This window comes from Tenrec ecaudatus, chromosome 4, assembly GCF_050624435.1.
Source record: "Tenrec ecaudatus isolate mTenEca1 chromosome 4, mTenEca1.hap1, whole genome shotgun sequence".
Classification (NCBI taxonomy): domain Eukaryota; kingdom Metazoa; phylum Chordata; class Mammalia; order Afrosoricida; family Tenrecidae; genus Tenrec; species Tenrec ecaudatus.
Window position 1 is genome coordinate 104414204 of NC_134533.1, and position 12419 is coordinate 104426622.

The 12419-nt window shown below is 41.8% G+C and overlaps 1 protein-coding gene across 2 annotated transcripts in view; it reads right to left on the reverse strand.

The window, feature by feature from the left end:
• Window positions 1-12419, reverse strand: part of ALKBH8 (alkB homolog 8, tRNA methyltransferase) — a 53862-nt gene that overhangs the window by 21003 nt on the left and 20440 nt on the right. For both annotated transcript variants that reach the window (XM_075546546.1, XM_075546545.1), the window contains 3 exons: window positions 11956-12051; window positions 9728-9832; window positions 8556-8626 (listed from right to left, as the gene is read on the reverse strand). In XM_075546546.1, the coding sequence (XP_075402661.1) occupies window positions 8556-8626; window positions 9728-9832; window positions 11956-12051 (272 nt within the window). The remainder of the gene's footprint in view (window positions 1-8555; window positions 8627-9727; window positions 9833-11955; window positions 12052-12419) is intronic.

Sequence of the window (12419 nt, forward strand, 5' to 3'; positions counted from 1 at the left end):
CACAGAGCAGCTGTTGGTTTTGAACTGCTGACCTTGCTGTTAGCAACCCAATGAATAACCCACTATGCCACCAGGGCTCCTTGTGCAAGCCTATGAAGGTTTTAAATTTCTCTTGTCTTAGCTTCCTCACTTATAAAAACAATCCTAGTATCATCTTTAAAGGTAAACTCAGCTCAGTACCCAGCACAAAGCAATTTGCTCAGTTAACCACTATTATTAATTACTTGGATCAAAGTAGATAATGCCTGTAAAAATCCTCTGTAAACAAAGAATTATCCACATGGAATCTGCTTTTTCCCTTTCTTGTTTACTCTTCCAAAGATGATAGAATTTACTTTTCTGATACTAACCTGTTCCAAGTATACTCTCAAACATTCTTATTGTACACACGGTGGGCGCAGCATGAAGCTTTCACCAGTGAAATATACTATCCCTACAGTGTTTGGGGAAATATGAAGGGGAAAGGCGAATTGCTGAACAAACAGAAGAATGAACAGACAGGGAAACAGATGCTTGATACCCACCCACCCACCGCCACCACGTCAATTCTGACTCAAGGTGACCCTACACGGCTCCCAAGGTTTCAGTCTTCACAGGAACAGATAGTGCCATCTATCTCCTGTGGAGCAGCTATTAAGTTTGAACTGCTGACCTTGAGGTAACCCACGATGCCACTAGGGAACCTTTCTATTTGATAAGACAAATATAGATGGTCTTTAAGAAACAACACAATGTACATTACCCTTTGTCAAATTTCAAACTTAAAATTAGGTATTAGGACAAAGGTATCATGTCTGTACATAGAAAATAATAACACTAAGCACACTCATAGGGACAACCAAATATTAGAATTAATGGAAAGTCTGGATGAAAACTGTCATCTTGGGAATACACTCTGGAGTATAGATTTCAATTTATTAATTAAACAACTATCCATCAAACATTCTGTGGTGAACAATTTCTACTTACCTAGAGCCATCTACCATCACCATCTTGAAATTCTTAATAATTTTGTTTAAACTTGTGATGGAACGAGAGTATGTACACAGGCGGTGAAGTTACACATAATAGGAACGTCTGCAGTACTGGTGGTTCGTTCATATATCACATAAGCAAAGCCCATACGCAAAGAAAGTAAGAAGGTTCGGTAGGACTAAAGGTGAAAATGAGCTACCGTATGTACTTGAATATAAGCTGACCTGAATATCGGTCGAGGCACCTAATTTTACCACAAAAACTGCATTAAAAATGTGCTGAAAAACTCGGCTTCTATACAAATATACACGGTCAGGGTTTTATACACATCGTGACATTGGCAGGGCATTGACAGCCGGGAGAGGCCAGCCACCAGAACTTGTTTGAAGTGCAGAAGAGAAGGCAACAAGTATCCAAGGAGCCAAATGCTATCGCTGCTTACTCATGTTCCTCCCCTGCGTCGGCCAACCACAACAAGTCAAGTGGTGGCATAACGGGGACAGAGAGACAAGGCAACTTCACCTACAGTCCTTCCACTGCTCATCCGTGAGCTGGATCGCATTATAGGAATACGCACAAGTCAAGGGGTGAAAGGAAAACAGAAATGTCCCTTCTTACTGTCTCCATTTAAGTGTTTCTACTGCAATGGCAACAATGATCACAAACGCAAGTACAAGCTAAAAATATGAATTGTTTGCTTTTGTTGATGCTTGAAATATTCTGTTATCAAAATAAAGTATTTTAAAAATATATTCGAATTTCAACTATCTGGATCTAAACAACACCTCTGAAAAATCAGAAACGTGTATATGTTGAGAGTCTGCTGAGGCTTTACAGTGATAATATTCCCCTTCTCCAACCAAGGAATCATTCTGCCTGTGACCATGGGAGCTTTATGGCTTTACTTGTTTTCCTTATTGTCGGAGAGGGCAGAGTCAATAAAGATCAAGGTCCTAGCAAGTTCATGGGGCATCACTGAGGATCATGTTCACCATAAAACAACCAACCATAAAAAGCCCTAGGCATTGTTTCACACAGCTCTACACATCACCACTGTCACCAAGTACAGCTAAGGTTCACGACAGAGAAAAACACGAATGAATAAACCGCTCTCAGTGTTGGCTAAACTGGATGGTGAATAATAACACATTGCTACTGCAAACGTTTCTGAGAAGACAGAAAATTCATTCTATGGTTAGAAATGGGCTGAAACCATTAACCTGTTGAAAGAAACCCTGCAGCGTATCCAGTCAAGAGACTGCAACGATAAGTAAAAGACAGTACTACAAAATTGCAGAACCTTTATTAAACAGAATTATTTAAGTGTGAAACTACTGTATCTTGACATATTCCGTATCTAGGTATAGACACTTCTGAAGGTGGTATGTCCTCTTCTCTAACCCTTTCCCCAAAGAATTCTGCACTCTTTGATTACATCAAAACAGCCATTTTGGACCTCCTCAGGCGACTCAAGATCAGATTCCTTTTCAAATGTTCTTTGAGTTTTGGAAATGAAGAAAGCAGAGGGGCAAGACCGGGATTGTCGAGTGAATGAAGTAAGGTGTCCCAGTGGAATTCTCAGCAAACAGCAATTGCCGCCCTCAAAGAATGAGCAGGGACAGGTGGGAAGGAACAGAAGGAAGGGGGAGACAGGCTCACAGCTGGCAGGGTTTACAGACTGAAACTACCAACTACTTACAAGAAAATACAGATATACCAAAAGTGTGTTTATATGCTTTCCCTGGATCTACAAATATAGACTCCACCATATCGTGAGGTCATTCATCCAGATCTGGGGGGAGAAACCTTTAGCATTTATAAGATGGATTTCTGATTCTTTCCTCAAATGATACTCCCAGAAGCAGTCTGAAAAACAGCTCGATGCAAAGCTTGCTGGGGCATGCCATATTTTTTTCAGAATGGAGGAATTAATAGTCAATTTGCCTGGGCCACCTTAGAGACCTACGGGCTGATGCCAGGCATATTTAGATCAACCCTCTACACCATGGAGCCAGCATAGTTTCTGTCCTCTAGGAACAGTTCAAACCAAAGGCCACGACAAAACCATTTCCCTCTCTGACTGCCACTGGCAAGCTAGGTGTTGTGCTGGCTTGTTTTTTAATGACCATGAAAAGCCTTGAATGTATCTGTCAAACTTCTTAAAACTTGGGATTTCAAAATGACTAAGTTTTAAGAAAGCCAAAGAAAAAGGAGACAATGGCAGCAATACACACTCACCAACCTTTCCCCCAAAACCCACTGCCTTCCAGCTAACTCTGCTGCATAGCAGAACTGCTCCCTGCGGTCTCCAAGGCTGTAAATATTTATGAGAGCAGAAAACCTCATCTTTCTCCCACTGAGCAGACAGTGGATTCAAACCACCAACCTTGTGGTTAGCAGTGCAACCAGCAACCCACTATACCACCAAAGCCACTAAAAATGAAGCATATAGGATACCTCATTTTCAAATGACTAAAAGAAAATAAGCTGTTCCCTTGTCCTGCAAAACCAAAAAACCTCACTGCCATCGCGTCAATGCCGACTCATAGTACTCAGAGTAAACTGCCCCTACGAGTTTCCACGACCACAGCGGATTATGGGAGTAGAAAGTTCCCCTCTTTCTCCCAAGGAGGAACTGCTGGCTTCCTTCCGCCTGCTGCAGATGGCAGCCCAATGCAGAAACACTGCCTACAGTGCTGGCGTCAGAAACAGTGTTATCAAGCCCGACCTCTATGTTCGGGTCATAAAAAGAAGTAATCTCAAGCTAGACAAGGTATGGAACCAGGAACCCCTAAGACTACATGCTACAGCTAAACACTGCTGCGGCCCAAAGGCACTCGCTTCCTCCACGCTTTCCAGAGAAGACGCGGGAAGTAGAGGGTCACCTGATGGTTCTATTTTCAAACTCCCCCAGCTGATCATGTAGGGAGACAGTTAAGGTTTATTGTGCCAACCTGACCAATAAACACATCTGGGATCAATTGAAGGGCGGAGAGCTAAATGGCTCCATAAGCCTTGCCTTTCTAGTTCTCAGGCCTCTTGCTCTCTGATGTTTAGATCAGGGTCAGCTGCTGCCTTAGCTAGTTCAGCTGACAAGGATTGCTTCCTACGAGACTTCCCTGAGGAGAAGCCACATGGACCTACCCCGATGCAGCCCTGGGTGCTGCAGCAGCCATGTGGAGACCCCTGCCAGGGCTGAGATGCTTACACATTCACTGATATGTCTTCCCTCGTTCAGTCAGCGTCATTGCGTGTATTTTGTGAGATGGAGGAAGACTGTAGATTGGTGTCAGACATATGGACTAATGTTGGACTTATGGGCTTGGCCAGCACTGGGTTGGGATGTTTTTTTAATGTACATTTACCCTTTATATAAAACTCTCTCTTATACATATGATTTTCTGTGGATTTGTTTCCCTAGTTTACCCAGACTGACAAGTACCATGCACACATTTAAGGTGCACATCTTGGGAGGTGCCTAAATTTTGCATTTACAAAGTAGGCAAAATTCTATTGGGATTTTTTTTTTAATAAAGAAAAACACTACAAAAATCTTCTTATAATACAAGTTAGCAAATTCCACCTTTCAAGAATAATCTGCCGTCCAAGCTAGGTCTCAGTTATTGAAGTAATATATTCTGCCATCTCTTCCTCCTCACCTTTGAACAGCTGTGTCTAAGCTTAAGAGTAATATAAACTAAAAAGGAAAGGTGTCTTTTAGCTTAATGGACTAAACGTACTGCCAAATGGCTGAAAAATAAGTTTGAAAAAGAATATGCTAAACTGGAGACACTTTCAACCAGCATGAGATGCACAATACCATGAATGTTCGGCTGCAAGGCTTAAGCAAGCTCTTAAACACATATGATCCGTTTGTGTCTACACTGCGACACCTGCTCTCGGCTCTCGGTTCTCACAGGTGACTTCATTTGTTTACAGGAATGGTGATGTTAACACCGGCACTGCCCCTAAAAGGGGCTCTCCCAAAAGAAGATCCAGTCACAAAGCACTGCAGTGAAATGACGGTTTACTTTGCATACAAGGCAAGGAGACATTTTAGCTTCAAACTTCAGTTGCTTCGGATGGCTTGGTTGCTGCCAGAGTCTGTCTAGTACAGTAGAGGCACGTATTTAGAATAAATGAGTGGGTTCATCATAAACTATTTTTTTCTGGGAAAAAAAATAGGGTAGCATAGCTTACATTTTCTAACAGAAGTCTTTTTCAGTTCCAATTCTTTCTTTGCTGTGCTTCCCTTAAACAAAACACATCAACAGATTCATCTCAAGAGCTATGAAAGATGGCCAAGCCACCACCTCTACAGCAACAAGGGAGCCAATTCAGCACTCCAGGGGAGGCACCACTCGCATTCATCATGAGTGGATCTCTAATTCTCCCCCAAAATGAAACTCCCAGAAGTACTCTTTGATAGCTGAAAGACAGCTGGAGGAAAAGTCTGCTGCCATGTCATATTTCTTCAAAATGTAAAAATTAATAGTAAATTTGCCAGGGCCACCTTAGAGACCAACGGCTAATGGCAGTGACAGTTAGACCTCTTATTTTTATCCTTTAAGACCAGTTAAAGCCTAAGGGGATGTGCTGGGCCGATGCAAACCAAGGTAGACGTCAGCCCAGATGGCTATGGCGACTGTTGTTTGGAATCTCCAAGGACACAGGACCATGAAGGGGGTTTATGAGGAAGTTTGAAGAAAACTGAGAACTGCAGAGGTGATAAAACGTCAGGAGAGCTGCACAGAGAAGTCTTCCCATCACGACAGTGCATCTGCTCATTCTTTGATGGAAACAAGGGCTGTCGGGCAGGAAGTTTGTTAGGGCTCCTTTCCGCATCCACCCTCCAGCCACCACTTTCAGAAGTATATGCAGTAACAATAGCTTCCCATTTTTGTTTGAGGTTTCTGTGATTTTGCAGCAATACTTCTTGAATTACCCTGGTACAGGAGGCTACTTTAAATGGAATGATAAACTGTTTGATAAGCTGAAAATGTTTAGTCAACTAAATGCCTCCAGAAATAACACGGAGAGATAGTTACAGCCGATGTTCAGTTCAAGTTATCCCGTATTGACAGCTTTGGACTCAAAGCTGCATCACATTCTTGCTCAGGTGCTGGGAAACACTAAGTCCCATTCCTCCTCCACCCAGAGAGGGGAGGGAAATTCTCTAGGAGTGACAAGTATAAAAACACTCCTAGCTTCTCTGCACCCCTTCCTTGAGGATGCCTTTCCTGATTGGAAAGTCTGAACTCCACCTTGGACGGCTCGGCCCGTCCCTCTCCTTTTCACGGCCAGTTGGTTTGATCTGAGGCAACGTCCCCTTCATGCCCTAATGTGCCGTGGGCTTTCCTCCTCTGGAGCAGGCTGTGTAGCTATGCCTGTGAGGCTGTCAGTGCACCTCTCTAGTGCACAGGGGGACGACGAGCCAGTCCACTTGGCTACAGAACTCAAGCCCTATTCTCCCTTCAAGCAACTACAAAGTTTCCAGGGAAAGACAAGCATGTTCTTCATTGGTCCTGTGATGTTCCAAACCAAGAGAAGATGTAGAGAGAAACCAGGTAAGAGAAGAGCTTTTTCATTGTCCTCTCCTTTGTCATGAAGGCTAAAAGCATCTATTCTGAATCTACACCTGTAGCTGATACATTAGTTTTACCTAATCACAGGCACCTCAAGCCACATGATCACAGAAGCCCAGCAATGGTCTAAGAAGTCAGTGGTAAAGATCTAATGGGGGGGGGGGGGGGGGGGACTGGGAACTATGTAATTGTTTGACTCCAGGAATAAGATGAGATTTTGAAGTAGCCTCTAGTTAGATTCCAAAACCAAACCCACTGTCCTCTAGTTAATTTCAACTTATGACCCTAAGAGGCTTTCTAGGACTATTCATCTTTGTGGGAGGTCATAGTCTCATCGTTCCCCCAAGGAGCAACTGGTGAGTTTGAACCACCAGCCTTGTCATTAGCAGCCCAACACCTAACCCACAGCCACACCTGTGCTCCTTCTAGTTCATTAGATGAGATCATTTCATAGGTTCCCAGATCTATTTGGTCTACTGCCCTCTTTTCAGGAAAAGTTACTCAGCGTCCCCCCTGGCAATTAAAAATGTTTGGCTTACAGCCCACAATGCAGGATAAAGTGTAGGTATCTGTTTCTGCAGCTCCCTTGGATCGTGTCAGCAGCCCACAGGAGGGTGGTGTAGCTCACTTTGGGAAATAGCAAATTAGATAATCTCATATTTCAAGGACTTTTCTAGGCTTAGAATTCTGGTTTTTATATACAGTTTTGTCTGCAGCTTTCATGGATCACTGGAAATGACACGCTTGCTGTCTTCTATTGCAGCCCGTGTGTGGGAGAAAGGTGAAGCTGCCCGCGTCCATCACACGTGCAGCGGTGGCAACCGTCCGGAGCAGTGCTGCTCGGTCCTACCGGGCTCCTGGGAGTCAGAACCACCGTCATGGCAGAGCGTTTGGGTTTGGGGTTTTAGCAGCAGCTCAAGCACAGTTCAGCGCCCAACACACATCGATGGGCACACCTGAGCTTCTCACCCATCAACCGTAAAAACGAGGATGCTACCTTCTACTGTTGCGAGTTTGTGAAGCAACTGTACTAGTACAAGTGGAAAGTTTTCTTTCCCTTTTCTATAGTCTGCAGTTTCTGCATTTCCTCCACTAGATGGCAATGCTGCATCAATAAAGTAAAAAAACGGACCAAGTCCTACCAGGGGAAGGCTGCATTTATTTAGTACTGCTGAAAATGAAATGTGTGGGGGAAAAAATACCCAAGTCACATTCTGGAAAAAAAGATCAAAGTGGTGGGAGGGACAAGTCAGCCAGGGTGCAGTAGAGCACCGACGAAACATACAATATTCCTCTGGTTCCTTGAGGTTTCCTCACCCCAATATCATGACCCCAGCCCTACCTTACACATCCGGCTAGACTGGAGCATGAACACTGGTACAGACAAGAGCTCCCGTCACACGGAATCCAGGACAGATGGACCCTCAGTGACAGAAATGGGTGCGATAGCAAGAAGGTAAGAGGAAGGTGGGGGGGGAGAAGGGGAGAAAAGGGAAGACCGATTTCAACAATTGACATATAACCCCACCACCACCACCAGCCTCCCCCAGGAGAAGAACAACAGAATCGTGGGTAAAGGGAGACAGCAGTCGGTGTAAAGTATGAAAATAATAATTTATAATTTATCAAGGGTTCACCAGGGTTGAAGGGTGGGGGAAGGAGGGGGGAAAGAGGAGCTCATGCCAAGGGCTCAAGTAGGAGGAAAATGTTTTGAAAATGCTGATAGCAATATATGTACAAATGTGCTTGATACAATTGATGTGTGCATTGTTATAAGAGCTGTTTAAGAGGCCCCAGTAAAATAATTTATAAAAAAAAGATAATCGCTTCTCGGCCTTTTGGCTAAGATCAAGTGTAAAAAAAAGATAAAAGTGATGATGGTGCCCTTGCTTTTCATTTAAAATTATAATTTATTTTAATTAGACATAAAATCTTAACGACAATGGACAACGTTCAAGACAGGCTGGTGGTTAATAAGAATGTCTGAATATTTACCTCTGCGCCCAAACTGAGAGAAATGATCTCATCTTCGAAAGCAGAATGGGTGTCAATATGAGCAGGAATCCCTGAGGCAGAGAACAGGACACCAAGTCACTTCGTTTCTCCTGTCAATGGACATACTTTCACACGACTATGGTGAAAATATTGTTTGGGAATCAGGAACTAAAATTTTAGTCCAAGGGAATGTGGCTATGGGGGAATGTGGCTAATTAACCAACGTAGACATGAAAAACATCTTCACTGTAAGTTAAAGTGCCAACAGGGCGTGACTGTAAAATCCAGGCTTGAGTTCTTGCGTAACTAGGAGACTCATCCAATCCCACCACAAGTGTAAGATGTGGAAGATAAATCCCAAAGTGACAGTTTTCTCTTGAGCACTGAGTTATTAAAGATTTGCAGAGCCTAAGCAACTGCCAGGCGTAAAGACTAAGCAGATCAACAATTAAGATACGGCTTCCTCAGGCAATCTGTCAGCCAGTGCTTGTTAATAAACACCTCTTAAGGGAACTTGGCTACAAGGTACGGTTACCATGTCAGACATCTCCTTTACCTTGGGGCGCTTACAAACCAAAGGAAGGTTGTTGAGTCAATGAGTAATTACACTATGTTGTGGCAAATGCACAAGACAAAACTCTTAACTCTTGGCATGGATAAAACTCTTCAAACCATTTGATTACTCTAAATGTCAGATGAAGATGTTGCTAACAAGCACGAAGTATCAATACACTACAGGTGTTTCACTAACAGCACTAGACTTATAGCTTCCATGTTCTCATGTACAGGAGAAAAAACAAATCCAACCAATTTGTTTCCTTCTACACTGATCTGTGCATTATTTCATTTCTTCTATCGTGTGTCTCCTGCTTTTCCAAGCAACCATCTCCCTCTCTTTAAATATGGTACTGATAGAAGAACCAGAAACAAAAATCATAAAGTTACCTGTGTTGATTATGATGCAAATAACCCCTGAGAGCTTTGAAGTAGAGATTTGCAAGGGATTAATGTGAACACAGATTTCAAATGTAAGTAAATTACTCTAAGAAATCAACTGGAGCTAAAAACAAAAAAAACGCAATAAAAGGAGATTTTGCTCTTAAGAGTGTTATGTGATCCACGTAATTGTGAACTACCCATCAGAATGGAACTTTAAAACAAGAACTACTCACCATGGCCAGGCTCATACTGGTTTATGGTCAACTGATCAGGTTTCTGTTTAATGTAACCTTCTTTCAACCATTTCTCCAAAATGCCGTTACAGATCTCAGGAAGACCTAAGCCAGCGATCATAAAGACACAGCATTCAACTACTTACTTTGTGTATTTGGCACAAAAATAAAACAATGATCATTTTGATAAAAATCAGTTTTTAATTTAGCAATTAGATCCATTAACGCATTTAAGAACCCACAGCAAAACAAAATAAAAACAAAGCCTTGAGCCTCTTTCAGAGTTATTTCACTGATTTCATCAATAAAAATTCTGAAGAACAATTTTACTGACAACAAAGTTCGCATTTTGTAAAATAGCAATGAATTGTAAAACTTATTAGGTTGTGTACAAGAGATTAGTCTATTTTTATTTTTACCCTTTTATATGACCACTTATTATCAATAACTTTATTTTTCTAAAAATACCACACACATTTAAAGTGGAACTTACTTTTATCAGTTATAAATGTTATTTCATGAGCCATTAAACCAAAAATCCATTTAAAACAAAAGCAATTAAAAATTAATTAAAACTAAAAAGATATCTTTCTTTGGAATGTTATGTCATGGGGGGGGGTCATCCTCTTGAAGCTGCGGCATATGTTTTATCGTTTGGGGGGGTATGACATCCAGGAGTGATGAACCTGTAGAGTCAGCAAGGGGAATAAGGGTTTGGGGAGGAGGGGGGCACAGATGCAGTGGTGGGGTGACGAGGTGATGATGTCAAGGGTGCATATAGAAAAAGACTATTTGAAAGCAGATTGTGGCAGCAAATGTACTGTTCTGCTGGATATGACTGCACTGTGGAATGATTCATGTATGACTCTCAATAAAAAAGTAAATCTAACTCCTACAAAAATTAATATTAATATAATAAATTAATATCTCCTTCTTAGAAATTAATTACACAATCCAGTAGAAAAGAACTGGCAAAAGATATGAAAATGAATTCGCAATAGAGGAAATACAAATAACAACATAGTAGCTCGTTCTCACCACCATCAAGTCAATGCTGACTTCTAGCAACCCACTGTGGGTTTCTGAGACTGAAACTTTACAGGAGTAGAAAGCCAAGTCTTTCTCCAGTGGAGCTGCTGGTGGTTTCGAACTGCCAACCATGCAGAAAGCAACCCAACACATATCCGCTACACCACCGGGCTTCCTTCGTAGCATAATAAAGTACTGATTAAAAGTAAAGTATTACATGCAGGCAGGAGTGGAGTGGAAGGGTACATACTTGGTTAGTGCATGTCTGCACCACTATTTTAGGGGCAATTGGTTCATATCTATTAAATTCTTTAAATGAACACAGCCTTTCACACCAGTTTCACTTCTTCGTAGTCCACCTTGAGAAACTCTTGCACAGTGCATAACAAAGTGGATACAAAGATATATACAAATAACAACACTTGTAAAGGCTGAAAACTAATAAATGATTAAATGCTATCAACAGAGAACTAACTAGCTGAATAAGTTCCTATGGGGTATTCAGTATAAAGAAAACCTATATAAAGATCTCTAAGCTTTATCATGGAGGGACAAGAGGTTACAGTGCCACATATAATACATCCAACACAGGCCTTATGACGGAGCCCGAGTGGTTGGGGTTGCACGTAGGGCTGCTAGTCACATGGTAGCAGTTCGAAGCCACCCACTGCACTGTGGGGGAAAGATGAGGTTTTCTACTCAGGTAAAGAATCAGTCTCAGAAGCCCACAGGGGCAGTTCTACCCTACCCAATAGGGTTGTAGTGAGTCACAACCAAGTCAATGGCAATGGGTTTGTTTTAATATACCATATAATATTACAACTTACTTTATAATACTACAAATTAGTTTATACCAAGGTTTCTATACATATAAAGTTTTTATAGATAAAGATATCTTGATATAAGTTAATTTTTTAAGAACTGCGAGGATAAAAAATAAACCACTGACAGTACTTACTTTTGAGAAGTATGAAATGCAGGGTAATAATGAACAAGAAGTACTGTAGCTTCATCTGTACGCTTGAATTTAATAATAGGATTGTATCATTTGCCTAATCAAATGATTTAATCAACCATTTGGAAAGTCTAACTATAAATTACACATAAAACATACTCCCTCAACTTCTCGCATGGCCTACGTGTAGTGTAGTACATCTTTTTATGTACGCACTAGTTATCGTTTAGGAAGAGTCACTCACCCCCAGGCAAGGGCTTGCTTTTGTCTACACTGTTGGTGTCGTAGTGGAAAGCATAGCCAAAGTGCTTTACCCTCCGGTGCCTTAAAGACTTTTGAACTGCATAAAGAAAAGAAAGCGTGTGACAGAAATGCGCACTATCCGAAGAGAAAGGACCGAGTTCTTACACACATTTCACAGTCAACATTCAGGATTACTTTAGTAATAGTAACTTCAGTTAATTGCTGGATTACTGCTTTTAATAAAATGAACTATTTTGCCATATAGCTGAGTTTCTGACGGCCACACATTGAGGGACCTGGCAGTACTGGGGATTCAGCACAGGACTATAAATGGGAAGGTCGGTGCACTTGGAACTAGTGCAAAACATGACAGCTGGTTTCCATAGAGATGTTCTAACCAGCACTACAAGGGTCTCACCTATTCAACATGGAAGAGCCAAATACACATAAATAAGCCATATGTAA